The following is a 26,515-nucleotide window of genomic DNA, read 5'->3' as shown; positions in this document are numbered from 1 at the left end:
CGGTCCCTTCGCCCTTTATGGGTAGAGAGATAAACCTGTCAGAAGCCGGGTTCGTGGAAGAGAGTGAAGAGGGATAAGGGATGATCACAGGTAGCTACACAGCGAATACGCAAGCTTAGGGTAGCGAAGTGACTGTATTTATCTCTGCCTTCCTTAACTCCTTCCCTAGATTTTAGGTCTTTTATAGTGTTGTTGCTAAGCTAAGGGCTTCGCAACCCTTAGCTCGCGCCCCCGTAACGTGGCCGGTGCGCGGCCGTTGCGCGACCGCGCCCTCTTTAGATGGGCTCTGACACTACCTAGGGTCTAGTTTTATTAAATCTATAAATATCTTATACTACTTATAAATTTCTACTTTTTTTCATTAAACCTTTAAGCTACTAATTTAATTCTTTAATTTCCTTTAAAACTTCCTTCCTTTCTTAAGTAATCTTAGGCTTTTAGTAATAATAAAGCCTTTTTTAATTATATAAATAATAACCTTAGAATATAAACTTAAATAACCCCTTTTAACACTTTTAAATACAGCTTTAAATAAACCTTTTATTAGCCTAATGCTAAATATAATAGCTACTGCAGTAGTATAGTAATATAATAGCTGTTTTATTAAACTAAATAACCTTCTTCTAGTCTTCTAAGGTCTAATACTTATAGGCTAGGTACTAGTTAAACCAGGCTTTCTTTATTATATTTATTAAACTAGGCTTTTTAATTAGCTTAGTCTTCTAAAACCTAGCTTCCTTTAGTACCCTTTAGACTATTATAGCTAATACTAAATAACCTTCTTTAGCCATTTCTCTAACTATAATAATATATAACTTTTCCTAGCTATAATGATTACAATGGACCTTTACTATAATAGCTTATTTTACTTCATCAGTCTATTTTTTCAATCTTCTAGTCTTTAGCCAGTCTAATTATCAGGTGCCTAGAAGCTTTCACAATGTAAAGAAGCGTCAAAGTTTAAGCTATAGCCTTGTGGCTTGAAAAAAGTCTATAAAAGAAGAGGATTCCCTCTTTGTTTTAGAAGGTTCAGAGATAAATACAGTTATTATTAGATACCTAGCTGCTAGTAAGTGGCTAGAATACAGATTATTCCCGTCTTTGACTTTATCACTCTCCTCTTTGTGCCCAGTTCTCTGACACTAATATAAAAGTATTAATTATCTATAACAGCCGGGCTAATAGATTAAAGCCAGCCTTAATAGCCCAGCTGTAAATTTAATTAATCTAACAGATTAAAGGACCTAAAATAGCTAATATCTCTATTAAAGACCAGTCTATTATAACCTTTAGGACTAGAATAGCAGCTCTAATAACCTTATTGATCCTTTCGTAGTTTATTTTTTAATTAATTTAAATTACAATAGCAGCTATAACTTTAAAAAGCCTATTGAAATAGGTAGCGTTAGCCTCATTGGGCCGGTTTTTTTAATACCTAACACTAGCAAGGATCCCGGCTGCTAGGCCTAATACAGCTAGGTTGCTTATACCCTCAGGACATCTCTTTTGATCGGTGCCTCCGTAGATAGATATTGGCGCCCGGTAGGCGCACGGGGCCGTACAACTGCACGGACCCTTAGTTAGCAAAAGCCCGCTATAACAACAAAGATACACGCTGTAGATGAGGATAAATAGCATCTAATTTATTTGGCTACACACATCTATGATATTATTAGGTCTAAAACTTACCGCTGCAGATGAGGATTCCGGTTGAGAGACCGCTCTAGTCGACAATCTAGTAACACCTTCACTCCCTACGGTCGTTCCGGACTAGATTGCTCCCGCGCTACAATGGCGGTTATTACAGCGGTTATTATAGCGATCTTACAGCGGGCTTTTGCTGACTAAGGGTCCCGTGCAGTTGTACTGCCCCACTCAGCTTGCGTATAAGAAAGGGCCAACACTGAAGGTAGCGTTTTAGTAAAGTAAGGTTGGTTAAAGTGACTATGTCTCGCACAAAACAGTATAACAATCCCTACCAAAGTAACTACATGTTGGTCAGAGTGGCTGTGTCTTTGCAGAGCGGCGCAACAATCCCTGTCAAAGCAACTGTATGTTGGTTGGAGTGGCTACGTCTGGCATAAAATAGTATAACGATTAACGATTCCTGTGATTTATGGTTATATTTAACCGTCACTTTGGCAGGATAATGTCATGATTCCGCCCCTGGGATCAACTAAAGAACAGGGCTTCAACATTACTGTTCTGGGAAGTAGGTAAAGCTCACGCAATATCACAACTGTCGAATATCGTTCTCTCTCTGAGGTTACCGTATCTCTAAAGAGAGATACCACTCTCGTCAATTGAGTGACTAGTTCAAGTGATTGGAGAGAATAATATTTAGATTGGTCGCTGAAGTATGAAATTAAAGGCTGTCTGTTCAATGGAACTATCTGAATCATATACTCCTTCATCCTTCATCCTTCATCCTTCATCCTTCATCCTTCATCCTTCATCTTTGATCCTTCGTCAAGTGCTGTCATCTTTCTGAGTTGTACTGCACGCCTCATGAATGCGCTGTGCAGCTCTCTATGTGTGCTGCACATCTCTCCTTAGTCTTGGCAGAGTTCTCTTCCTACTGAGTCATCCTGGTGCCTAATGTCATCCAAATGGGGTGCGCATGACCCTGGCCCAAACAATCGACTTTGCTTGTTGGTCGTCACATCGTTGCCTTTTCCTGGACATATATATTAAGAAAGGACATACCATACCCCTCGAAATCTTCACGAGTCCGCGCCTTCATTACTTGCATCAACTCGCTGGCGATAGGCGGACAAATTGTCAGCAAGTACTCCTCGAACTCTCTCATTTGTCTGTATGCTAACTATTCAATGATCCAAATATAGGACCCGATCATGCCCCAAACCGTCGCAGACCGACAGCCTGTGGGCGACAACATGTCTCTGCGCGACATACAAAGATCGATGAAGAAAGATCCAGACGGACATGGCATAAGTTCATTGGGCTACGATGGTGTGCTTCGCACTTTTGACAACGAACGGAATATTCTTGATGCAGTTGGCCTCAACCCAACCCAGAGCAGAGAATATTACGATGGTCGACCGATGCCCGAGAGATTGCTCACCGCCGACGGCCGCAACATATCCCATTGGGATATGTTCCACCCCGATGAGGAGAATATTCCCAGGAAGTTTACAGAAGAGGATAGAGCCAAAATTCAAGCATATAACGAAGATTTGGAAAGGCGCGGAGTGACATGCTGTGTTCCGAGCAAGTCAGCAGACGACGGTGAATCCGAGGACTAGATGGTTCCTTTTTGCTCTGTATCGTTGCGGAATGCTCATTGTTCTATCCCTTGTCGCACTCTTTTCTGTGTTATCTCATAACTCAATATGGAATAGTACGATAGAATAGTATTATTATTATTATATGTATAGCTATCCCTACACCCCTAATATAGATTGAAGCTCTGCTAAAAGTTTTATCACTGTACTTTCGGATGTAAGTTTCCGATTCCCTTCAAATTCGAGATCAAGGCTTCCTTCTCGGGGCGTGGCGTATATCTCAGGACGATTGCGAGGAAGTAAGGGTCGTTCATAAAATGAAACAGTGCTAGGTGACCCCAAGAATGGAAACTCAGTTTCCTCTTCCTGCTGGAAGGATGTTCGCCAGCCGAAATCCGTTATATTTTGTGGCCAGTCTGTGCAGTTTCTTATAATCTCGACCATCCCCGCAGCTTCATGTGACGAATCTTCAATGAATTGGCTTTGTAGCTGCGAAGCAACTTCGGCGAGAGTGCTGTTTGTAGTTATACCCACTCGGATCGGGACCTCTGTCATGCAGGGGCCCACAACGTTTTGGAGATGACTTGGCAGCATTGAACGGCCGGTCACAAGGCGACCAAACACCACATCCTGTTGATTAAATTGACGAGAAAGGGCGATTGCGCACGCAGCATGGAATATCACCGCAGGCGTAAACCCTCCAATGCTCCGAGTGTTTAGCATTGGAATTGTCTTCTTGATTGTCAATCTGTCATCTGTGGCGTATGTGTCATTTGTTGAGTCGCTCAAACTCCATGCTGGATATAATGATCCATGAAGCCTTGAAGCCCAGTAAGACTTGCTTTCTCTCTTCTTCCTCTCATTGAAGGAAATGAATTGGGCAAAAGATGAAGATGGCAATAGCCGTTGCTGATTATAGAGAGTCGACAAAGTTTGAAGAACCAATCCCCAGCTGAAGCCGTCAAATTGAGCATGCGAGATTCTGAATACAAACTTATGCTTTCCTGAGGCGTGTTTGACGCTGATGAAACGAACGAATGAACGACCCAATTGTCGAGGTCTTTTGAGATCTTCCCCGCAGATTGAATCTATAAACAAGGCCATGTCCTGGTTGTCTGCATCTACATGATCGTATGTTGGCTTGAAGTTCGATAATAAAACTTGCCAAAAACGACCATTAGCTCGGATGAAGACAGTGTGCAGAATGTCGAAATGATTCACTAGGTCAAAGCAAGCGCGCTCAAGCTTTGGGAAATCCACATCAGCAGGCAGATCAAAAATCCAGTGAGGATATCTGTTCGGCGGATCCTGAAGTGCATCTAATATTGAGCGTTCTTGAAAATCTGTTGCGGGAATCACGTCCCTGACAGCTTCGAGATCAACATCTAGAGCAGGCTTTACAAATTCCTTCAGGAAGCCTTGCGCGTCATCAGATCCCAAAAAGGAGAATGGCGTTGCCAAATGGGAATATTCATCGGCATTGACTTCTTTGACCAATAATGCCAATTCAGACAAACGCGGTGATTTGAAAATGTCTGCAACAGTCAGCGATAAGTTTTGCTCCCGCGCTGCTGAGACTAGTCGCATAGCGGTAATTGACTCTCCGCCAACGCGGAGAAAGCTACTCTCAGCACCAATACTTTCAGCATTGATCCGAAGAACAGAAGACCACAAGGTCTGAAGCCTTTTTTCCATCAGAGTGGATGGCACGGTTCGCGGTTTCCCATGAGATTGTAGTTCCACGAGCTGCTCTAGGGTTCGCCTACTTCCAAGTTCTCGTAGAGACCGCCGATCTGTTTTGTTTGTGGTTGTCATGGGAATCTTTTCTACAAGTATATATGCTCCAGGGACCATACTATACGGAATAAAGTCAGCAATTTCCCATACACTCATATTAGATAGCCAAAAAAAATTACTTACTACTGCGGAACACGATCCCATAGCTTCTCTTCCAACCCTTCCATGACTCGTCTGAGTTTTAACTGTACAACTTCCTTGAGTTGGATTGTATTTTCTTTACAAAGGCTCAAGAAAACGGCGAGAATTGGGTTGGTGCTATTTTGTGGCACAATAATCTCCGCGGCGATGCCATCGCACAAGCTGTGATCGCCTATACAGGAGCGCACATGATGTTCCACTTCCGCCAGCTCAATCCGTTGACCTCGAAGCTTAATTAGACCGTCTTTCCGCCCCAAAAAGTCCATGGATCCATCCGAGTTGTAGCGTAGGAGATCGCCGGTCTTGTAAAGTGTACCGTGACGCCCTGGATGTTCCCCGGCGCCTAGCAGGAGCCACGTCGGATCCTGAATATAGGCTGCTTTCGTCTTATTTGTATCGCCAAAATATCCTTTGCTAACGGTTGGCCCTTCAATCATGAGCTCTCCAACGGTGCCGATAGCGGCAAGGCGGTCTGGGCGACCTGGTTGTACGAGCCAAGTCCTTGCACCAAACGGATTTCCGACGTGATTGTTCCGTGTTTTGGAGTCCAGGTATGCAAAGGATAGTGCTTGAGCGCATTCGGCTGGCCCATAAATTCCTATAACAGTTTCCGCCTGAGTCCAGCGAGAGATCTCAGATGCCTGAATGGGCTCGCCGCCCATTGCCAAAGTCCTGATGCCAGGCATCGAGGATGGGTCCTGGGATCGGGCAACCGAAGGCGTAAAATACACATAATCACACTTCATCCTATTGAACGCGCCGGCGATGTCGTTTTTGCGCTCCCACTCTGATGGGATACATAGACAACCTCCACATATCAATGTCTGTAAGTGGTTGGACCAGGAAACATCAAAACTGTATGATACAAAGTCAAAGACACGGGTTCCTTCATGTATATGCAGGATATCCATTTGGTGGGTAGCTGCTGATGCAAAGTTTTCATGTGTCGTCAATATACCTTTAGGCACGCCTGTGGATCCGCTTGTGAATACAACTACTCAGTGTACTAACGTCAGCATAATGACTTGTCAAATGAAGATAGAATCGAATGGGACGTACCGTATAATAGGTCCGAAGGGCTAATCTTGGGCAGCATGAAGTCCGTGGGAGCTTCTGGAATGCGGCTACGGTCAATACCGACCACAGCAGTATCGGAGAGGCGGCTTGCCAACGCTTCATTGTTAACAGAAGACAGAATCAGTTTAGGGTTTACCTGTTGGACAATTGATCTCAGTCTCGATTCTGGTTGAGTCGAGTCCATGGCGATGCATGTCCCTCCAGCCCGCATTGCGCCAAGAGCAGCAACAGGATACCACACTGATTTTTCGAAGCAGAGAGGAACTATACTTCCAGGCTGAACACCTAGAGCGACCAAGTGAGAAGCCAGACGATATGACAGATCATCTAGCTCAGCATATGTCAAGCTTCCATCCCAAGAACATACTGCCATTGCTTGGGGCTGTCTTTTCATTGTGTTCCCAATTATATCGTGCACACACTCTTGGACTGCGGTGGGCACTGAGCCATTCCAATCCCAGAGTTCCTTAATGTCTTGTGGACTGAGTAGATCGATATCTTCTACCGCTTGAGTAGTCGAGTTGCAAATCTGGCGCAAAACGTGCTCAAACTGATTGGCGATGCGCTCCATTTGAGCCGAATCAATGATGTTGGAGTCGAAGCTAATTTCCAGCTCGAGATCGTTGGGCTTGGCCAACTGGCACATCATCATAACCGCATTTGGATTAAAGTCGTCAAGACCGTCCTGAGTAGAAACCACCTCAGGTTGATGCTGGAATGGACTACTGCCTCCATCCGCATATTCAGTTTGGCTTGGAGGCTGTACAACTAATAAGGTGTTGAATCGACTTGCACTCTCTGCATCTGTGTTGATTCGTCGAATATCGAGCAATTCGGTCTGCTCATAGGGAATCATTGCAATTGCTTGTGCTTGAACATTTTGTAGCAACCTATCCACGGTCGCTTTTGGGTCTATTTTGACTCTCACAGGGACGGCATTAATAAGAGGGGCGATCATGCGATCGAGGCCAACTAAAGGCGCTTGTCGTCCAGTGACCATTGCTCCAAAAATCACATCGTTCGAATCCATGTAGCGAGCTGTGAGAATCGACCAAGCTGTTCTAATAACTGTGAGATACCCAAATTAGTAAATACAGTAACCAATGTCATGAGTACTGATGGCTCCGTCGTTGAGCACTTACTTGTTGAAGCCGTGGCGTCTGTGTTCTGCCAGTTAATCTCTTTTAGATGACGTCGAACAGTGCTGTCGGCTTTAGGTTGATGGTTTTGATGCGGCAGGGCTGGAAATGGGATCGCCTCCAACTCTGAAAATTCATTACTCCAGAATTTTCTTGCTTCATCCTGATCAACCTTCATGATGTGCTGGATGAACTGTTGAAAGGGAGCAATGAGACCCTCGCCTACATTACCGGCGTATACTCTTGTTACTTCTGCCAAAAGTAGATTCAATGAGTAACCATCATAAATCGCATGATGCTGAGTGATGAGACAAAGCCGCCCTTGAACACTGGGGCCTTGGATAATTGCGAGTCGAGTAAGGCGTTTGTTCAACCCCATTGATTCCCTTTGATCTTGCTCAAGATATGCCTCAACACTTCCATAGGTTTTCCAATCGATAGACTCCTTTATCTGCACTTGAACAAGGCCTTCCGATGGAACGTCGACTATTCTGTAGCGCAGAATAGGTGCTACAGCCCGACTCACTCTTTCCCAAGCATTCCGGAGACGCTCTATGTCGACATCATCGCGTAGCCGCAAAGAAAATCTGGCTGTATATGAGTTTTCGGATTTTGCCGTCATTGAGAGAAGAGACTTTTGTACTCCGGTACAAGGAAATATGTCCTCGATCTGTGAAATGTCGACTCCACACTGTCTCGATATGTATCCAAAAGCTTGGTCTTTTGAGCCTGGATTTTTGAGTAACGAAAACGGTGAAATCACGTTATCGCTCGCCTCAGGGCTCTCTGATTCAAAGTATGTCATAAGTTTTGCCATTTCAGACAACCGCGCTGCCCCCAAGATGTTTTGCACTGTTAGATTGACTCCCTGACTATGAGCCACAGCGGTTAACCTCATAGCCGATATCGAATCTCCCCCAAGTCTCAAAAAACTACCGTTTTTTCCAATTTTGTCCGCTGGAACTTCTAGAACAGCCACCCACAGTTGTTGAAGATGAGATTCCGACTGGGTTAGCTGTGATTTGCCATCTGAGGAATTCCCTGGGCCGGCTAATTGTTCTAGGGTAATACAGCTCCCCAACTGGCGCAGATGTTTCCGATCCGTTTTACCACTCATCCCAAGGGGAATATTTTCCAGCGGTATAAAGGCTGTCGGGATCATGTAAGATGGAAGTCGTTGACGCAACTCGTACTCAACATCATCCATAACATCTCGTATGTTGACGTCATTAGTCTTTTGAAGCTGGAGAAATACAACTAGCGCTGATCTTCCCGTAATCTTTGGAGTAATAATCTCTGCGACTGCTGTCTGAACTTCCAGCCTTGAAAGCAAACAGCTTCGGACATGGTGCTCAACTTCAGAGAGCTCGATTCTTTGTCCTCGGAGCTTAACTTGCGTATCTTTTCTTCCAACGAATATGAATGTTCCGTCAATGGAGTTGTATTTTACGAGATCTCCTGTTTTGTAAAGTCGACCTCTCCGTCCGGGTATAGAACCGTCAGGACTACCATTTAGTAGCCATCGTGGATTTTCAATAAATGATCGTTGTGTATTTTCTTTGTCTTCCAGATAGCCTTTGCCAACCAATGCTCCCTCCAAACACAGTTCTCCCACAGACTCGATCGGTAATAAGCGGTCACTGTTTTCAGGATCCACAACCCAAGCAGAGACGCCTACGGGCTTGCCTATAGCTAGTCGCGATGGCATTATATTTGGCACGTTATAGTATAGTGTTCCCGCAGAGCATTCAGCTGGTCCGTAAGATACAAAAGTGTTTGCATACGGCAACCACCGAGCAACGTCGTCCTTTGTAACCTCTTCGCCACCAAGATGAACATTGCGCAACGTCGGTGTTAGTGAAGAGTCTATTAGACGTGCCGTAGAAGGAGTGAGAAAGATGTCTGTGGCGCAAAACCTCCGAATGCTCTCCGTCAGATCATTCTTTCTTTCTGCATCACTTGGGATACATAGAGTGCCCCCGGCAGTGAGAACATGAAAGGCGCTCCAGTAAGATGCATCGAACGCATAGGATGAGAAATCATACATTCGTGAGCGATTATGGAGCTTTAGAACGCTTCGTTGATGTAATACCGCGCTGCTAAAGTTTCGGTGCTGCATGAGACAGCCTTTGGGCGTTCCTGTACTTCCACTTGTAAAAATTGCGTACAATAGATCAGAAGGGTCAACATATGGCAACTCTTTAGTAGCACGGCCTGCTTCCTTGACCATGGAAGATTGAATAAAGTCTGAACTGTCGCTCACGACCAAGGTTCTTGTGCTCCAAGTAGAGCTCAGTGATTCTTGTAAGGCAGAGGTCAGAATCAACAATGGATTGACTTGGTCGATGATTGACTTGAGCCGTAAGGTGGGTAGAGTGGGATCCAATAGAAGGGCGGCGCCTCCCGCCTTAATAACACCAAGAAACGCTATGATGGCAAATTTTGACTTCTCAGAACAAATTGGAATGATCATATTCCGCTTAACACCGATTTCAACCAACTTGTAGGCAACTGCGTTAGCTAAGCGATCCAAGAGCTTGTAGCTCAAGTCTCCATCCCAAGCAGAAATTGCTAAAGCATCAGGTTGGATTTGGGCAACCTCTCCAACAAGATGATGGATACATCGTTCAATGCTCTCCGGTTGATCAGAGTTCCATTTCCAAATCTCGTTGAGGTCCTGATCACTTGCCATAGTGATATCTTCAACAGATGAATCGTCTAGACCATGCGAACAAAGATTTCTCAGCAATTGGTCAAAGGTTGTTGCCATTCGTTGGACCGCTTCATTCTCGATAACAGTCGAATCGAAGCAGAATTCCAATTTTAGTTCATTCTCAACTAAAGTAGAAATCAAGGAGAATGCATATGAGTTAAACCCATGGTAACGACGAGATTCAACCTCAGAGTCGACCTGTGTAGATGCCGAATTAAAAAGATCATTTTCCTTCGTATTTTGCTCCTGCGGTTGGATGACTAAAAACGCTTGGAATTGACACGCTTGTTGCGCTTCATCGCTGATCAAGCGTATTGCCGATAGCCCCATTTGTTCGTATGGAATCATATCGGTCGCTTGATGCTGCATTGCATTGAGGAGTTTCGCGACAGTTATTTCTTTGGGGATTTTGGTTCTGATTGGCACAGTAGCAATGGTAGGGCCTACTAGTCTCTCAATACCTTCAACTGAAGCCTTGCGCCCATCTACCACTGTCCCAAATACAACATCCGTTGAATTGGAATACTGCGAGCATAGTAGTGCGAATGCGGAGCGTATCACTGTCGACGGAGTGATATTGTCCGTCCGCCAAGTGATATCTCTAATAGACCGCTCTAAAATGGAATTCGTCTGTGGTTGATATGTTGGGGATGGTAGGGTAGGGAATTGTACAGCCTCCAAATCCTTGAACTGAGCTTTCCAGAAGTTAATTTGAGCCTTTCTGTCTATGTTTCCCATATATTTGACAAATGACTGGAGATTAGAGTGCGTTAATGGTGTTTTGCCGTTGTAGAAATTTTCCAACATTTCGAATATTAATGGCGTGGTTAGGCCATCGTAGATGGAATGGTGCATAGTCAATACAAAATAGAGCGAAGAGGAACATTCCTTCTCGCTGTCGCCTGAACGCGCTCGTTCTTGGCTAGGACTTTTCGAAACGAGCCCATATCGCATGAGGGGGGACCCAAGTCCCATATTTAGTTGTCTCTCCCTTGTGAGATACTCGTTGATATCATCCGCCTCAATCCAATAGCTGTGTTCGCGGATAACGACTTGCAATAAGCCTTGCTCTGGAAGATCCACAATCCGTGTTCGCAGGATAGGCAACGTAGAAACCACCTTCTCCCACGCTCTTCTAAATCGCGCGATATCGACCGATGGGTTGATCTTCAAAATATTGCGACCGGTGTAATCGCCTTCACGTTTTATAGTCAGGGCTAATAGTCCTTCTTGCAACGGCGTGCAAGGAAATAAGTCTTCAACGTCATCATAGGCAATGTCACACATGGATGCTGCCTGTTGACGTAGAAGCTCTACCGGCTGCGTTGAATGAAGCAGCGTATATGGGCCGATGGAAACCGCATCTTTCTCCTCGTCCATATGCCGAAGTTGTTTTGCCATATCTAGCAATATAGGATGCTGGAAGATCTCAGCCACTGATAGACGTAAATTCTGCTGTCGTGCTAGTCCAACCAATCGCATCGCCTGTATAGAATCCCCCATTCTCAGAAAGCTATCGTTTGCCGAGATCTCAGAAGGATCTATCCCAAGGACAAGAGACCACAGTTCTCTCAGTTTGATCTCGGTAGTAGTCGATGGTTGTAGCTTCTTTCCTTCAGATTCTTGACGTGGGGGGTTGAAGTCAGACCCAATTTCCAGTAATCGAGCTCGATCTCTCTTTCCTGTTTGCGTCGTCGGAATGGATGGAATGGGTATGTAGTAAGATGGAATGGCATATCGGGGTAGAACAGTTCTAAGCTTTTCGTTCAATCCTGCTATTAGACTCTCCACTGCATCTTGAGTAGCCAAGTTGACAAATGCAACAAGAGTAAGGTTGCCACTATGTTTAGGCACGACAGCATCTACCACCACTTGAACTTCGTCTCCACCCACAAGGCATTGCCGTATAGAATGCTCTACCTCTTGCGGGGCAACAAGCTGACCTCGGATTTTGAGTTGAAAGTCTTTTCTACCCAAAAAGATTAAATCGCCGTTCGTATCATATCTAGCCAGATCGCCAGTACGATAAATGCGGCCTGGTCTACCGGATTTACCCACTCCTTGCCCCAATTCCAGGAACCTTGGATCTCTACAGAATGCAAGGTCTGTTTTCGTCTGATTTCCAAGGTAGCCTTCAGCGCACATGGGCCCTTCGAGTGCAATTTCACCAACAGCACCAAAAGGTACCAGCTTGTTGTAGTTTCTCGGATCAATGAGCCAGCAGAGGGTCGGATGCCTCGAATCAATCCGCCCAATAACACCGCTACGCCAGGTCTCGTCGTCAACAGCGCAGAAAGTCGCCACAGAACATTCAGCAGGTCCGTACCAATTAATAATTTTTTGACTTTTTCCCTTCCATCTATCGATGTCCTGCCGAGTGAGGTTCTCACCAGCGAATACGAGGGTTGTTAGATTGGGCATATCTTCAGGGCGAAGATACTTGGCCGTCGAAGGGGTAACATTAACATGATTGACTCCCAAGTTGTTGATAGCGGTTGACAATCCATCCATTCTTTGGACTTCTGATGGTATACACACGCAACCTAAACTGGCAAGCGCAGACATGACCTCGATAGTGCCAAGGTCGAAATCATATGAGGCAAACTGGAAGACTCGAGAAGATGCATCGATAGACAGGTATTCACTGTGAGCTTTGGCATTTCCTGACAATGCTCTATGGTTCCAGAGGATTTGTTTTGGTTCTCCTGTGCTTCCAGATGAAACAAGAATAGCAGCTGGATCGCTCATGTCCAATATCGGTAATGGCATGCGTACATCTTGAAGGGGCGTTGTCAAGAGTTGTTCGATCGTCAAACTTTTAGCGTGTCGAGAAATCATCTCGATGAGAGACTCAGAGACCAATGCGATCTTCACATTGGCATTTTTAAAGACGGTGGCAATTCGACGCTCAGGAACGGCACTGGATTGCAGCAAACTAACTGCCCCAGCTTTAAAAACAGCAATTTGAGCGACAGGAGCCCATTTAGATTTTTCAAAACAAAGTGCAACAACTGAACCCTTTACAGTTCCCAGCTGCATCAGTCTTTGGCAAATAGTAGTTGAAAGGTCTTCAACTTCTTGGTAGGAAAACTGTCCGTCCCAAGCATCTATGGCAATCTTATTTGGATGCGCTGTTGCAACTGCCGCGATGATATCGTGAATGCACGTATTCGTCGCGTCAGGAAGCTCTGCATTTCTACTCCAGAAAAATTCCAGGTCGTTATTGCTAACTGTCTGGATTTCATCAAGTGTAACTGCCGTCATATTTTCTGAGCATATTTGTCCAAGTATAGTCTCAAACTGATACGCCATGCGACGCATTTGCTCTTGATCAATGATGTTGCTATCAAAACTCATTCGCAAACGCAGCCCATCAGATGCCAATTCGCAAATAATCATCAGAGCATATGTATTGAAAGGATCGGTGCCTTGTGTACTGAGATTTGCCGAGAAGCTTCGAGCTTTGAACAACCGGTTATCTTCATGCAGCCTCTTTCCTTCAGCTACAGGCTGCACCACAAGCAGAGTTTGTATCATTGAAGAATCCAAATGCTTGTATAGATTCTGGATATTTTGAAGTCCAAACTGCTCATAGGGAATTGTTTCGATCATTTGGCGTTGCAATTGTTCAAGGAATTCTCCGACGGTCTCGCTCCAATTCAACGAAACCGCAACAGGTATTGTTGATATGGTTGGTCCAACACAGTTTTCTATGCCTTTAAGGTCTGCTTGACGTCCACTGACTGTCAGTCCAAACATCACATCACTTGATGACGTGTATTGAGCAGCCAGAATTGCCCAAGATGACCGTATTATTGTGGACGGCGTGGTTCCAGTATGTGGCCATTTCAGTGAAATTGAATGTTCAAGATCTTCATTTGCCTGTGGCTGATAGTCCAAACATGGTAGAACTGGAAACTGTCGAGGTTCTAAATTTGCAAGCTGGTTTTGCCAAAAGTTAGATGCGTCCTGATGTCTTACTTGGCTTAGGTGCTTGATGAAGTTTTGGAACGGTGTAACAGCCAATCCAGGTTTTCCAAAGTACTGCGACTCAATCTCATCTAGAATCATCTTCAATGAGTCACCATCATAAGTACAGTGATGGATTGTGAATATGAAATTGCGACCAATGATGGCGGCGCGGCAGAGTTCTGTCCCCAAACCCATCGGCTCCAGTTCATCATCTCGGACATAGGCTTCCACATCTTGGCCAGATCGTAAAGGAGATGCCTTGAGAATTACTTGCACCAAACCTTGGCGAGGAATATCTATGATTCGTGTTCTCAAGATCGGTAGCTTTTCCACTGTAGCCAACCACGCCTGTTGAAGTCGCTCAGTGTCAACTTCGGCTTGCAGCCCTAAAACACTGCGTGAAACGTATTGGCCATGTTTTCTAGCTCCTAGAGCCAGTAAACCTTGCTGTAAGGATGTGCAAGGGTAAATGTCAATCACTTGAGATTCCGAAACTGAGCACAGTCTGGCCGCAAATGAACGGCCCTCGGCCTCGCTAATGCCGCTTCCGAGAAGTGAAAACGGACGCACTACATCGAGAGCGCTAACATCGTGCTGAATCTTTACTGCCATTTTCTCAAGTTGAGGCGCTTCGAAAATATCCGCAACCGTCAATAAAAATCCTTGTTTACGTGCAGATGCTACCAGGCGCATGGCTGTAATGGAATCGCCTCCTAGGCGGAAAAAACTGTCGTTAGCATATATCGCATCAGCGTCAATGCCGATAACTTCGGACCAAATCTGTTGTAGTGTTGTCTCCATAGCACCAGAGGGCGTCCGTGTTTCTTTGCGTAAAGGCTGCATAGATGCCAATTGTTGGTGGGTTAATGAGCTGCCGATAAGGCGCAGGCGCTTCCTATCAGTCTTTCCAGAGTGATTCATGGGGATTTTTTCGATAGAAACATAGACTCTTGGTACCATATATGATGGCAGATGGTTTGACAAGTCGAGTTCCAACTCTTCAGCCGGCAGGGCTCGCTTGACAAAACTTGCAACGCCTTCCTCATGAGCCTCAGTGCCCACGGGACTAATGAAGAGAGCCAAAGTATCGCTGCCGCTACCCGATGGGGAAATGATTTCGGCTACAATTGTTACGTCAAGCTTTCCAAGCAAAAATGCTTGAGCATAAATTTCCACTTCGTTCAGGTCTATTCTCTGGCCTCTTATCTTTCTTTCTGAGTCCTGCTTTCGGCTGATAAAGAGAATAGTTCCGTCAACGTCATACTTGACCAGATCGCCAGTTCGATAGAGTTGTCTACTCTGTGTAGTCGGTTCATAGGTACCGCGACGAAGCCAAGACGGAAAAAAGAAAGCTTTCTCGTTTAACATATGGCTATCTTTGCCAGTGTAGCTCGCAAGAAGAGGCCCTTCGATGCACAGTTCCGCAATTGTACCAATTGCCGCTAGGACACTTGGATTTTTGGGCTCGACAAGCCAAGTCGCGCCAAATTTACTCGTGCCAATGATTCCATTTTTCCATGTATTTTTGTCAATTGAACATGAAGTTGCGACTGAAGCTTCAGCCGGCCCATACCAGTTATATACTTCATCGATCTGCTCTGTCCACCTAAACGCAGTCTTACGTTGCAGTTTTTCACCCGCAAACACGAGAGTTTTCAACGAGGGCAGTCCTGTGGGAACCAGAGTTTCGGATACAGAAGGCGTCAAACATAGCCAATTAGCCTTGGCATCATTGATAGCTCCAGTCAGTCGATTGGTCCTGTCTGACTCAGATGGTATGCACAAGCAACCTCCAACAGATAATGTTGCAAGTGTTTCCACTGTGCTAACGTCGAAGTCATATCCAGCAAACTGGAATACCCTGCTACTAGTTGTGATATTGAAAGAAATTTTGGCCGCCTGAATGTTGCTCGATAGGGTTGTGTGGCTCCATAGAATAGCCTTGGGTATTCCTGTTGAGCCAGAGGTGAATAATATGAGAGCCGGGTCTGAGCAGTGTGTCTCATGGGGTGGAAGTACTCGAAGCCATTCTTCGTCGCCAAACTGCACCAACTCAGATATAGAAAAAGTTGGGATGAGATCTCGGAACGGATACGCATCAGAAGAATTCGACACAATTGCAATTGTTGGTTGTAGGCTTTGGACTATAGCTTGCGCTCGTTTGTTCGATGTCGGTGAAGACATCGGTAGCACGACCGCACCAATTTTCAGAGCAGAGATCATGCTGACAGCCATCCAAGAAGATTTCTCGAAGCTTAATATGACAATTGATCCGGGACCAACTCCTTCTTGTTGCAGGCGGCACGCTAAGCGGTTTGAAGCATTTTCCAGCTCCCCGTAGCTAAATTCTCTATCCCATGACGAAAGAGCAATAGCATCTGGAGAGTTTACAGCTTGCTGGTCAATTAAATCGGTTATAAATCCCTCGGCTACCTCTGGCAGGGTTGTGTTCCAGTTGAATATTTGCTTGAGATCTCCTTCGCTGCGTGAGGCAATATTGCGCAATGGTGACCTTGTCATTTGTTCACCGCAGAGCTGTCTTATCAAGTGTTCCAGCTGATGTGCAAAAAGTTGGGCTTGCTCCTGCCGAATCGCGCCTGAATCGAAGTTTATTTTCAAGTTTAATCCAGTATTCTCCAGCTGACAGATTATCAGCATTCCAAATGAGTTGTATATGCCCATGCTGTCGTCCTGTCCGTCTTTAGACACAAGGCTGAACGTAGATGTATGCTGAGAGTCACTTCCAGTATCTAATCCAAGCAACTGGGATGTCTCATGCACACTTCCATTAGTTTTAAGAAGTATATTGTTGCGCTCTGTATCATTTGTCCCTTGCTTGAATATGTCTTTCGGGGGATCAAGTTTGAGGGTTTTTGCATGAGAAAAGAGGCCACCATCTGTCTGACTTGTCCCTTGTGTAGCTGGCTGAATAACCAGGAGAGTTTGGAATTGGCTAGCCTCTTCGTTTTCTTCTTGAGCGCGCTGAATACGCTGGAGGCCAAACTGTTCGTGGACAGAGAGCTCTATGGCATGCTGCTGGACCTGTTGTAACAGAGTTTCCACCGTAGAATCCCAATCAAATTTCGTTCGTATCGGAATTGTAGCAATTGTAGGACCAGCGATTCGAGATATTCCAGAGACAGGGGCCTGTCTGCCACTTACAGTGGCTCCATACTTGACGTCGTTCGAATTTGTATATGAGGCAAGTAACAATGCAAGTGCTGAGTGTATTACTGACGATGGTGTAATACCGCTTCGTGGCCACTCCAAATCTGTGACTTCATGACTTATGTCGAGTTTTTCATCTGACACATAGCCAAGAGATGGGAAAATGGTGGCCTCAGAGTCAGCAAATTGAGACTTCCAGAACGTTGCTGCTTCTGGGCTGTCTGCTACCAAGGCATACTTGATAAATGGCTGGAAGGGTTCAAGGGGTTGCAATGTTCTTCCATTCTGTCGGTAAGATGCCTCGAGGAAGTCCAAAATAAGTGTTGTGGACCATCCATCAAATATGGCGTGGTGCCTTTCCAGAACGAAATATGGGGAGTCACCTCGTATCACGCCTGCGCGACATAAAGGAGTCCCCAAACCCATGGGCTGTGCTAGCTCCAGAAAGCTGTTGATATGTTTAAACTGTTGCAGCTGCCGCACACGGCTGTCGGCAACAATAATCTGCACCAGGCCTTCCCCAGATAGATCGGCGATTCTTGTTCGAAGAATCGATGCGCTCGTGACGGTGGTTGTCCATGCAGCCTGTAACCGCTCAATATCAATATCTTTGGGTAGTTCAAAAACAGTTCTCGAAACGTAGTCCATCCTCAATTTCGGGGATTCGCCTCCAAGACGTGACGCGCCCTCGTTTCTGCTCGTCATTGCGAGCATTCCTTGCTGTAGTGGTGTGCAAGGATAAACATCTTCTATTTCGGCCACTTCAACACCACATAGGATTGCAGCCTCTTTGCAAATATCGGTCTTGTTCTTTGTCCCAGTCAGCATGGAAAACGGCGTGATCTCATCAGCTTCGTGGCTGATTGCTTGCTTCTCAGTCATCCGAGCCAGGTCTCTCAGCGTTAAGCTCATAAAAAGGTCTGCAACAGTCAATGGCAATCTGTACTCTCGAGCTTTCGCAACTGCACGCATGGCGGCCACAGAGTCACCTCCAAGTCGAAGGAAGTTGTCTGTTGTGCTAATAAGGCCAGAGTCCAAGTCCAAGACCTCTGCCCATACCGTACTGAGCTGCTTCTCTTTGTCCGTAGCAGGCTCGCAATATTCTTTAATGGAAAGAATTGTTGATTGCAGCGCAATAATCTTCTTCCAGGACATAGTGCTTCCCATTTGTCGCAATGACTGGCGATCAACTTTTCCGGTAGAGGCGACAGGGATATCATCGATTGGGAGGTAGATACTGGGGACCATGAAACCTGGTAACACATCTCGTAACCTGTCTCCAAGACCATCCAGTAATTTTTTGACGCGTTCAGTATCCACATCTTTTGTCGAGACAAACATAGCCAAAGAGAAGCCATCACTTCCAAAGGGCTGAATAATGTCGACAATAATTGGAAGAGAGTCGTCAAGGCAAGCACGTACGTGATGCTCAACATCACCAATTTCGACCCTTTGGCCTCGTATTTTCAACTGAGAGTTATCCTTCCGGCCAATAAATAACAGCCTGCCATCAGACTTGTATTTTACAAGATCCCCAGTCTTGTAAAGTCTACCCCGCCGGCCGGCTCGGTTACTACTTCCTGCCAGTAACCATGGGGGATCGTTGACAAATGTCATTGTTGTCTTTTCAGGATCTGATAAGTAGCCCTGACCAACTAATGGGCCCTCGAGGTACAGCTCCCCAACTGATCCTATAGTAGCAAGCTGGTCGTGGTTGTCAGGATCGACAAGCCAGGTAGAGAAACCAACTCCGGTGCCGATATCTGGGCGACCCTCCTGGGATGGATTGATGACGGAGAAGGCGCATTTGAAAGTGCATTCGGTAGGTCCATAGGTATTAAGCAGCCTCACGCGTCCAGCCCATTCGGTCACGTTTTCCCGATATGGCATTTCGCCACTTAGAAGCACCGTCTCAATAGTTGGCGGTATCGGATTTATTGTTCGCAGAACAGTCGGGGTTATGTTGATCAAGGTCGCCTTGAAAGCAGTTATGGCGGACGAGAGATCATTCACCATGTCCGGCTCTGAAGCAATGCAGAGACAGCCACCTGCGCATAGCGTATGCAAAAAGTTGCTCCACGCTACATCGAAGGAATAGGGAGCAAAGTCAAACACACGCGCTCCTCGGTGAAATCCAAGCTTCTTGCCTTGGTAGTGGACTGCACTTCTAACATTCGAGTGGCTAATACAGGCACCTTTGGGCTGCCCAGTCGTACCTCTATATAATCCTCATGTGTCAATAATACAATGCGACAAGCTAGAGATACACTTGAAGTGAGGGCCGTTGTAGCCTGCTTCACACAAGTACCAGGTCCATGTTTTCCAAGGGAAATTAAAAAGACAAGAAACGCCAAGAGCCACTTACGACGTGAACGATATATACACAATATCGGATGGCGAGATGGAGGGTAATGAAGATGAATGAACTCTTGAGAGTTCCTGAACTTCTAGTAATGTGTCGTCAAGCTGAAGGACTGGCACATCCATCAACAGAGCCGCCCTCGGAGCATATGTAGCTGATGAAACGATCAATCGAGATTTCGTCTGGTGGACGATTGATCGCAATCTTGTATCAGGCTGAGTCCCATCAAGGGCTATCGCGCTACATCCCGCTTTGATCACAGCAAGCATTGCGATACAAGTCCATCGTGACTTGGGACATAAGATCGGTACGTTCGACTTTGGTTCGATGCCAAACTCGAGAATACGATGGGCGACCTCGTTAGCCAGGTCGTTCAATTGAGAATAGGTGAAATCACCATCCCAGGCGCAAACTGCCAGGGCATCTGGCTGGTTCCGAGCTATTTCCTTGATGAGATCGTGAACGCAACCTTCCACTGGAGGCGGTATCGAAGCATTCCAAGTCCATATCTGATCAAGCTCTTGCTCTGACACAGAATCACTCTTAGAGTTGGGTGGGACGACTTGTTCATCTGCCATGACTTTGGCTGAGCTATCGAAGCCTTGTGTCTCGGACATGTTCGAAAGTACAATTATGATCAAATCTTGTAACTTGGCTTATGTTTTCCGTTGCTGCATACTGGAAGTGTTATTGACTGAGGTGGAGGTATAATGAAATGCCCCTACAATAATTCTATGCTATCTGCGCAGCTGTTCCCAGGCGAAAATAAGCATTCAAGTTTCAGCTTAACCGTTTGTGTAGAAACAATCACGGCATATAGTGCGTTTTTCCTGCAAGCTTCTCCGAATATTAGTAAAAACAAGCCAAAGGCTGTGGAGGACAAGATAACGTACGTAAATGTCATTGTTCAGACCGAGAGAGGTCCGTACCCTGGAGCTTAGTGACTCTAATATATATGGGATCCTAGGCTATACCGGATAGAGGAAATTGCAAAAGATTGCAAAAATCGCCCTAAACTTAGCTAAAGCCAGCCATATTTATAAGATAAAATTAGCTTTGCAACCACTATAGCCCCTATAATGAAATAAACATATATATATAAGTTATTCTTTAAAGTTTTCTTGATATACCTTTTTCTTTTTTTTTTAAATTTTTTTTTTTTAGTATTAGTCTATTATTTTTATTTTATGTATCAAAGCTGTACGTTTCTTAGTTAAAAACTATGCTGATTTTTAGGCTGTTTTGGGAATTTTAGGATTAAATGGAAGGTTTCCTTCCAGTTGGATTACGAAGGGTGGATCCAACGGGTAGATTTCATCTTGACTGAACTTTCATATACTCGTATTCTACAAACTACAGGGTAATATCTCACTTACGCAAAAACGAGACATTGTGGGCCTCACAAAACGCAACTACTGAGGACGCCTTTGGCTTATATCCCGCATCCGCAACAGTATCAATGTTATCTCCCAAGGATGGATTTTAACCTGTTTACGGTGGATAGTTCCTCGCCACGGTGTGATACCCCTTGGGGCAGTTCAAATCGGTTCCCCGTACCCTGGCATGTGTGGAGTTTCCAAAAGATCGTGGACCTACTCCGCAAGTACTAGCAAAGAATATGCAGCCTTAGTCTCGAGCCGTCCCGACACCCTGGCACGACTTGGGTCATTGTAACATTGCCTCTCTTGGAAGCCACAGCATGTTAAATACGACTTCTTACAACGAATAATTTGATTACTGTGGTCCGTAATTTTTGAACAACCAGGAAGAGCGAGGTATCTGATAGTCCTTCATTGTTGAACATCAAACCATGTTCGAGCGGCTTGATTTCTCCAATTTTTATAGCACCAATACCGCTGAGCGGGAGGGCTTTTGCCGTCAATTGGTGTCGAGTTTGAAGCAGTTTGGCTTTGCTAGATTGGCCAATATTGGCATTCCGCCATCAGATATCGACGGAGCCTTTGAGACAGTTGAGCAACCTCGTGTGCATCGAAATGCAAAGCGTACGCTAACCGCTCGCTATCTAGAGTCGAGAGTTTTTCCAGCTGCCTTTGGACCAGAAACTGAAATCTCCCCACCCTCCCACAGCAACCCCCCACCGAGGTTACAGTGCATTCGGCATTGAGAATGTCTCTGCCGTCTCAAACCACGGCACGTCTGTACCAAGGCCCCTGCTTAAGGATATGAAGGTTTGCCGACCAGCACCGGACTTTCACAGATTTCACACGCTGATAACCAATTCGCCCGACTAGGAATCGTATGACATTGGATCACCACAAGATGCACTTTATGGCAACATATGGCCGCCATCCGGGGTGCACGACGCATTTCAGCCCACTTTCACATCATTCTTTTCAAGCTGCTACCGCGCCGAACTAGCCATCCTTGAAGCCATTTCCGTTGGCCTAGGGCTCCCCAGGCAGACTCTAAGCCAACTGCATTCCGAGCAGTCAAACGAACTGCGCTTGACGCATTATCCTGCGGTACCACGTGGCGAATTCTCCCACTCGACTCGCATTGCAGCTCACACTGATTTCGGCACCATCACATTATTGTTCCAAGACGACGTTGGTGGATTGCGTAAGAATTATGTTCTATTTTGCTTCTCAGTTGGCGCAAATCTCCCCCACTTTCCATGCGCTTTCTTTGCCCCAGCTAGCCTTTATGAGGAAGCTGCTAACGTTTTCCCTAGAAATGGAACTGCCGTCCGGAAGTGGTGAATTTGTTGATATCGAGAGTGGAGGCCGTTACGAGTGTATACTCAATGTGGGAGACTGTCTGCAGATGTGGACCGGATTATGCAGCGCTCGGCATCGCGTACACTTGCCTAGCTTGTTAGCGCAGGAAGATCAGACGGGACCAATGCAAGATACGGTAGACGAACGCTTTTCCATTGCGTATTTTGCGAAGCCCAATCGAGCGGCGAGTTTACGCCCATTGCTACACGACACAGCGAAAGCAAAAGACGTGTCATTTATGACAGCGGGCGAGTTTCAGCATATGAGAATCTCAGGAACATACTAGCATTCTTCGTAGGATAGGATAAGATCTAATTACTAGAATGAATCCATCTTGAAAGAATTCATCGAAAATGGCCTCGGAATTTGGGTAGAGCAGTTCTCAAGCCACCCATTCCGGTTTCATAGGAGCGCATCACCCCTGACGAGCATGGATCCCACGAAGCCAAGAATATAGCACGCCATGCCGATAACGAATGGCAGCCCGAGATACAACTTATTATCCCACCCAATGGCAATTGCAAAGGATCGGTTGAGTATAAACGCACCAGCGGCTGATCCTATACCATCACAAACCGCAATAATAGCATAAAGAACAGAGATATGCTCACGTTTAACTAGATCGGTTAGTATAGACTGTAGAGCTGGCCGTGTGCTGCAACCAAGTGTGAATACGAGAAGCCCTGCGAGATTACAGTTAGCTGGAGGCGAGTAAGTTGAGCGAGTAAAAGATCCCGACCTGAAATAAAGGCCCCCAATGATTGAGATAACGCCATAAGGATGCAGCCTGCGCTCATGAATAAAAAACCATACTGAGCAATGAATAGGTCCGCTTTTGCAGATACAATATGGAGCCTGACTTCGAAGACTTTCTTCAGGATTGGTAGAATGACGACGAGAAGGATCAAACTTTCGATTGCTTGAATGGATAACGCTCGACTAGCCTAGGCACCAGTGAGAAAATAGGACAACGGAAGGGGAAGGATGTGGATCTGTAACCGACCGATGCAAGCGATAGGCCAAATCTTTTAGGAATATACTGAAGCATTAGTTCGGTAACAGGGTTCACGAGCTTGGCCACAGGGACTGTAGCAAGTAGTGCAACAACATTACGGTCTTTCAAAAGTTCCGAAAGAACGTGGCTGCTGCCTCGAATAGACCCAAGAACCTTTGCTGCTGATCCTCTCGCTGACTCGTACCCATCTCTTGGTAGTGGACCGGCAGGATGAGTTGCGCAGGGGCGGATGATAGATAGCGTGGCAAGGCATAAAAGGCCGACCGGAAAATTTATAATCATTGGCGTAAACAGAAGATTGTGGTCAAGTAATTGCGCCGCTACCATGATTGATAAGATTTCGGTCAGGAGTTGTGCAGCCATGAAAAAAAAGAAACACTGAGCTCTGGGGGTGCAGTTAGTGTCCATAGCCCCGAATTGAATGCGAACGTGGGGGGATTTACCTGCTGGAATCCGGAGTACTTTTCGCTGCAATTGAGTATATGACTGATGAGAGAATCGGTGATCCGCCACCAATTATTCTGAATAATGGCGCCAGCACGGCGCTCCATATGGGGAAAAACTGCCAGCAGTAGCAAACCACGATAATCCATGCGCAGGAGAGCAAATATCCTATAACGTTGATCCCAGCAACTAGACGCTCTCCAAGGCGGTCAACAAGTAGGCCGTATGGGAGTGTAAAGACTAGGCCAACAATGGCTTCCAAAGCTGCCAAATAGCCACGTAGGTGTGCGAGCCGCTGCTGAATGCTTGGTAGCTTGCAGAGATGCTCTGGAATGTTGCGATAATATTCTCCAGATTGGGGATCGCTTTGGAGAAAATGCTCACGACAGATGCCAAGTTCGACAAGACGAACTGTTGATATATATCTCAAGATGTCGGCGAATGCATATAGGACGAGAAAAGTTGCTGCCAAAATGGCATTTTGAATAGCCACTTTGCTCCATTTGAAGATGTCTGCTTTCTGTTGTTCTCTCCTCTCTGTATCTTCATCAGACACCTGTAGGAGAGGTGAAGACTCTAGGCCATCATCTGGTGCGGGCATCGTCAAGCGTTATCTGGAAGTTCCATTACCACCTAGAATATCACTTGTTTTTCCCTTTTCTTTCTTGTGTTGGTGATCCGAACTTGGTTTACGGAACCCTGCCGTTCTTCTTCTCCATGTGGAGATCCGTCTTTATAGTTGGCCGATAAGTACGGAGTACAAAATAAGACAACTCACGCTACCCCAAGATTTCGTATACGAGTACTACGGGGCTATTACTCGGAACAAAACCACAGATAGATTAGGGAGGTGGATATTGAACGGTCTTTTCTCTCGAGCAATGGAGGAACCTTTGTTAAAGCCCGGGAGCTGCGGAGGCGATGTCTGCAAGCGTAGCTTTAGATCATCGATTCCATACCCTTCCCTTACCCCTGTAATACAACACTTACATGGTTAGTATTTAGAACGACCCCCATTAACAGTAGGATTCTGGCCAAATCCAGGCTATTACGCAATTAAATAAGCAAGTTATTAGCTGGTATATAATCGAATATGGAAATTAGGACTTTTTTTAGTGCATCTCTCTTTTGTTGAAGTAAAGATGGGGAAACTGCAATACGCAACATCAGTGGCATTGAGTATATCACGCACAGCTATAAGCACCAAAAAGTGGGTATTCATTTACAAATCATTTGTCTTGATATCAAGTCAGCACACATTACTGAAGATTACCATTGAGATTATCTTGAAGATTCTTAATTACTTTGTTCAACTATTTTGCGCCTAATACATCCAAATAGTCTCCGGATGAGACGTCAACACGGCCCAATTTGAAAGCTATGGAACCTGGAAAGTCAACGCCTGATCAACTCACATTCATAGGAGGCGGATGTCTTGCACAGGCCCTCATAAGTGGCATTTATTCGACAAATAGTAGCTGGAGAGATGGGTGTAAAATCTCAGTTACAGCTCGCCGACAGGAGCAGATTGACGAATTGAAAGCGAAGTTTCCCCTTGCTAATGTTACGAATAATAATCTGGACTCGACCATTTGGAGTACGGTCACCTCACAACAATCCGACTCTCATGTTGTTCTTATATGTACTCTTCCAATAGATGTGCCAAAGGTCTGCCTAGAGTTGGCTAGCATCATTAAAACTCTAGATGTAACATCACGGCCAACTGTGGTTACAATGTGTCCTGGAATTTCAGTAGCCCAGCTCCAGAGCTGGCTTCCCGAAGAAACTCCAATTGTAAGATCAATGCCTAATACTCCTGTTATGTGTCGTCAAGGAGCTACGGCTTTATTTCCAAGCGACACAGCACTCTCACGGATAGAGCTTGTCGCCGCCGTTTTTCGCGAGGTATCACCAGCAATCAGCGTCCTTCCTCAGGAATCCCTACTCGATGTAGTTGCAGCAATATCCGGGTATGTTGCATAACTTTTTCATTTCTATTGCTTTATGGATAGATGCAAAACATGCCGAATGTGCAAAGGTCATGAAGTGCATAATTGGAACAGAAACGGGCCTACACGTTTTGCAAATAGCTATCCTATATATATTCTGTACTAACTCTTGTCAGTTCCGCCCCGGCACATTTTTATTATCTTATCGAATCCATGATTGCTGCAGCAGAGTCCCATGGCTTGCCGACAGATATTGCCCGCAGTTTGATCGTGCAGTCTTGCGTGGGCTCCGGGTTGCTATCGCAGGAAACAGATAGGTCTATACATACATTACGGAAAGATGTTTGCGTTCCAGGGGGAAGCACGGAGAAAGCCATTAACTATCTCGCGGAAAACAGCTTTCCAAAAATTGTACAGGATGCTGTTGGAAAAAGTCTACGAGCAAATAGAGAAATGGGGCGTGTTGGTTAAAATTGTAGACAGTACTGCTGGTTGTCTCTCGTTGTTTAAGAGCACATAACGGTACACATGCACACACCTGCTGCTCATTAGGTGCCTGGTATATATCTCAACTTTATTTAAGCTAAGCCGCCTTAAAGCGCAGGCGTCAGAATAAGAGAACGTGTTTGAGTATTGTCCGTCTTGACTCGGGCTGCAAGACGTAATCATAATGGATTTAAATAACGTGTTAATTGACATACTTGTTAGGCGATTGACATATGGTATTGTATCTGAACCATTAAAATATTACAGCA

General features: G+C 45.5%; 5 protein-coding genes across 5 annotated transcripts; 3 read left to right on the top strand and 2 right to left on the bottom strand.

Annotated features, from left to right (window-relative positions):
- The first annotated feature begins 2,704 nt into the window (after positions 1–2,704).
- On the top strand, positions 2,705–3,435 carry M431DRAFT_129369 (hypothetical protein). Its single transcript, XM_024912401.1, has 2 exons — positions 2,705–2,784; positions 2,847–3,435. The coding sequence occupies exon 2, from the start codon at positions 2,856–2,858 to the stop codon at positions 3,264–3,266; it is 411 nt and encodes a 136-aa protein (XP_024767560.1). The 5' UTR covers positions 2,705–2,784; positions 2,847–2,855; the 3' UTR covers positions 3,267–3,435.
- Positions 3,405–20,192, bottom strand: M431DRAFT_101345 (hypothetical protein; the record flags this gene model as incomplete). The annotated part of the gene is made up of 6 exons (XM_024911319.1): positions 3,405–5,100; positions 5,166–6,180; positions 6,243–7,328; positions 7,403–16,834; positions 16,991–19,470; positions 19,618–20,192. The coding sequence occupies 6 exons, from the start codon at positions 20,190–20,192 to the stop codon at positions 3,405–3,407; spliced, it is 16,284 nt and encodes a 5,427-aa protein (XP_024767559.1).
- A 1,232-nt stretch (positions 20,193–21,424) lies between these two features.
- M431DRAFT_21744 (hypothetical protein) lies at positions 21,425–22,638 on the top strand (the record flags this gene model as incomplete). The annotated part of the gene is made up of 4 exons (XM_024913530.1): positions 21,425–21,583; positions 21,642–21,803; positions 21,867–22,194; positions 22,307–22,638. 4 exons carry the CDS (start codon positions 21,425–21,427, stop codon positions 22,636–22,638), a joined length of 981 nt encoding a protein of 326 aa, XP_024767558.1.
- Positions 22,639–22,754: 116 nt separating this feature from the next.
- Positions 22,755–24,412, bottom strand: M431DRAFT_101258 (hypothetical protein; the record flags this gene model as incomplete). The annotated part of the gene is made up of 4 exons (XM_024911309.1): positions 22,755–23,035; positions 23,092–23,296; positions 23,356–23,752; positions 23,811–24,412. 4 exons carry the CDS (start codon positions 24,410–24,412, stop codon positions 22,755–22,757), a joined length of 1,485 nt encoding a protein of 494 aa, XP_024767557.1.
- A 320-nt stretch (positions 24,413–24,732) lies between these two features.
- M431DRAFT_501702 (hypothetical protein) lies at positions 24,733–26,231 on the top strand (the record flags this gene model as incomplete). The annotated part of the gene is made up of 3 exons (XM_024918051.1): positions 24,733–24,747; positions 25,207–25,781; positions 25,937–26,231. The coding sequence occupies 3 exons, from the start codon at positions 24,733–24,735 to the stop codon at positions 26,229–26,231; spliced, it is 885 nt and encodes a 294-aa protein (XP_024767556.1).
- Between the last annotated feature and the right edge of the window lie 284 nt (positions 26,232–26,515).

Source organism: Trichoderma harzianum (assembly GCF_003025095.1).
Source record: "Trichoderma harzianum CBS 226.95 unplaced genomic scaffold M431scaffold_32, whole genome shotgun sequence".
Classification (NCBI taxonomy): domain Eukaryota; kingdom Fungi; phylum Ascomycota; class Sordariomycetes; order Hypocreales; family Hypocreaceae; genus Trichoderma; species Trichoderma harzianum.
This window is presented reverse-complemented; position numbering and strand designations above follow the sequence as displayed.

Coding starts and splice junctions, on each gene's coding strand:
- M431DRAFT_129369 (XM_024912401.1), top strand. CDS start 2,856: ATGCCCCAAACCGTCGCAGACCGACAGCCTGTGGGCGACAACATGTCT.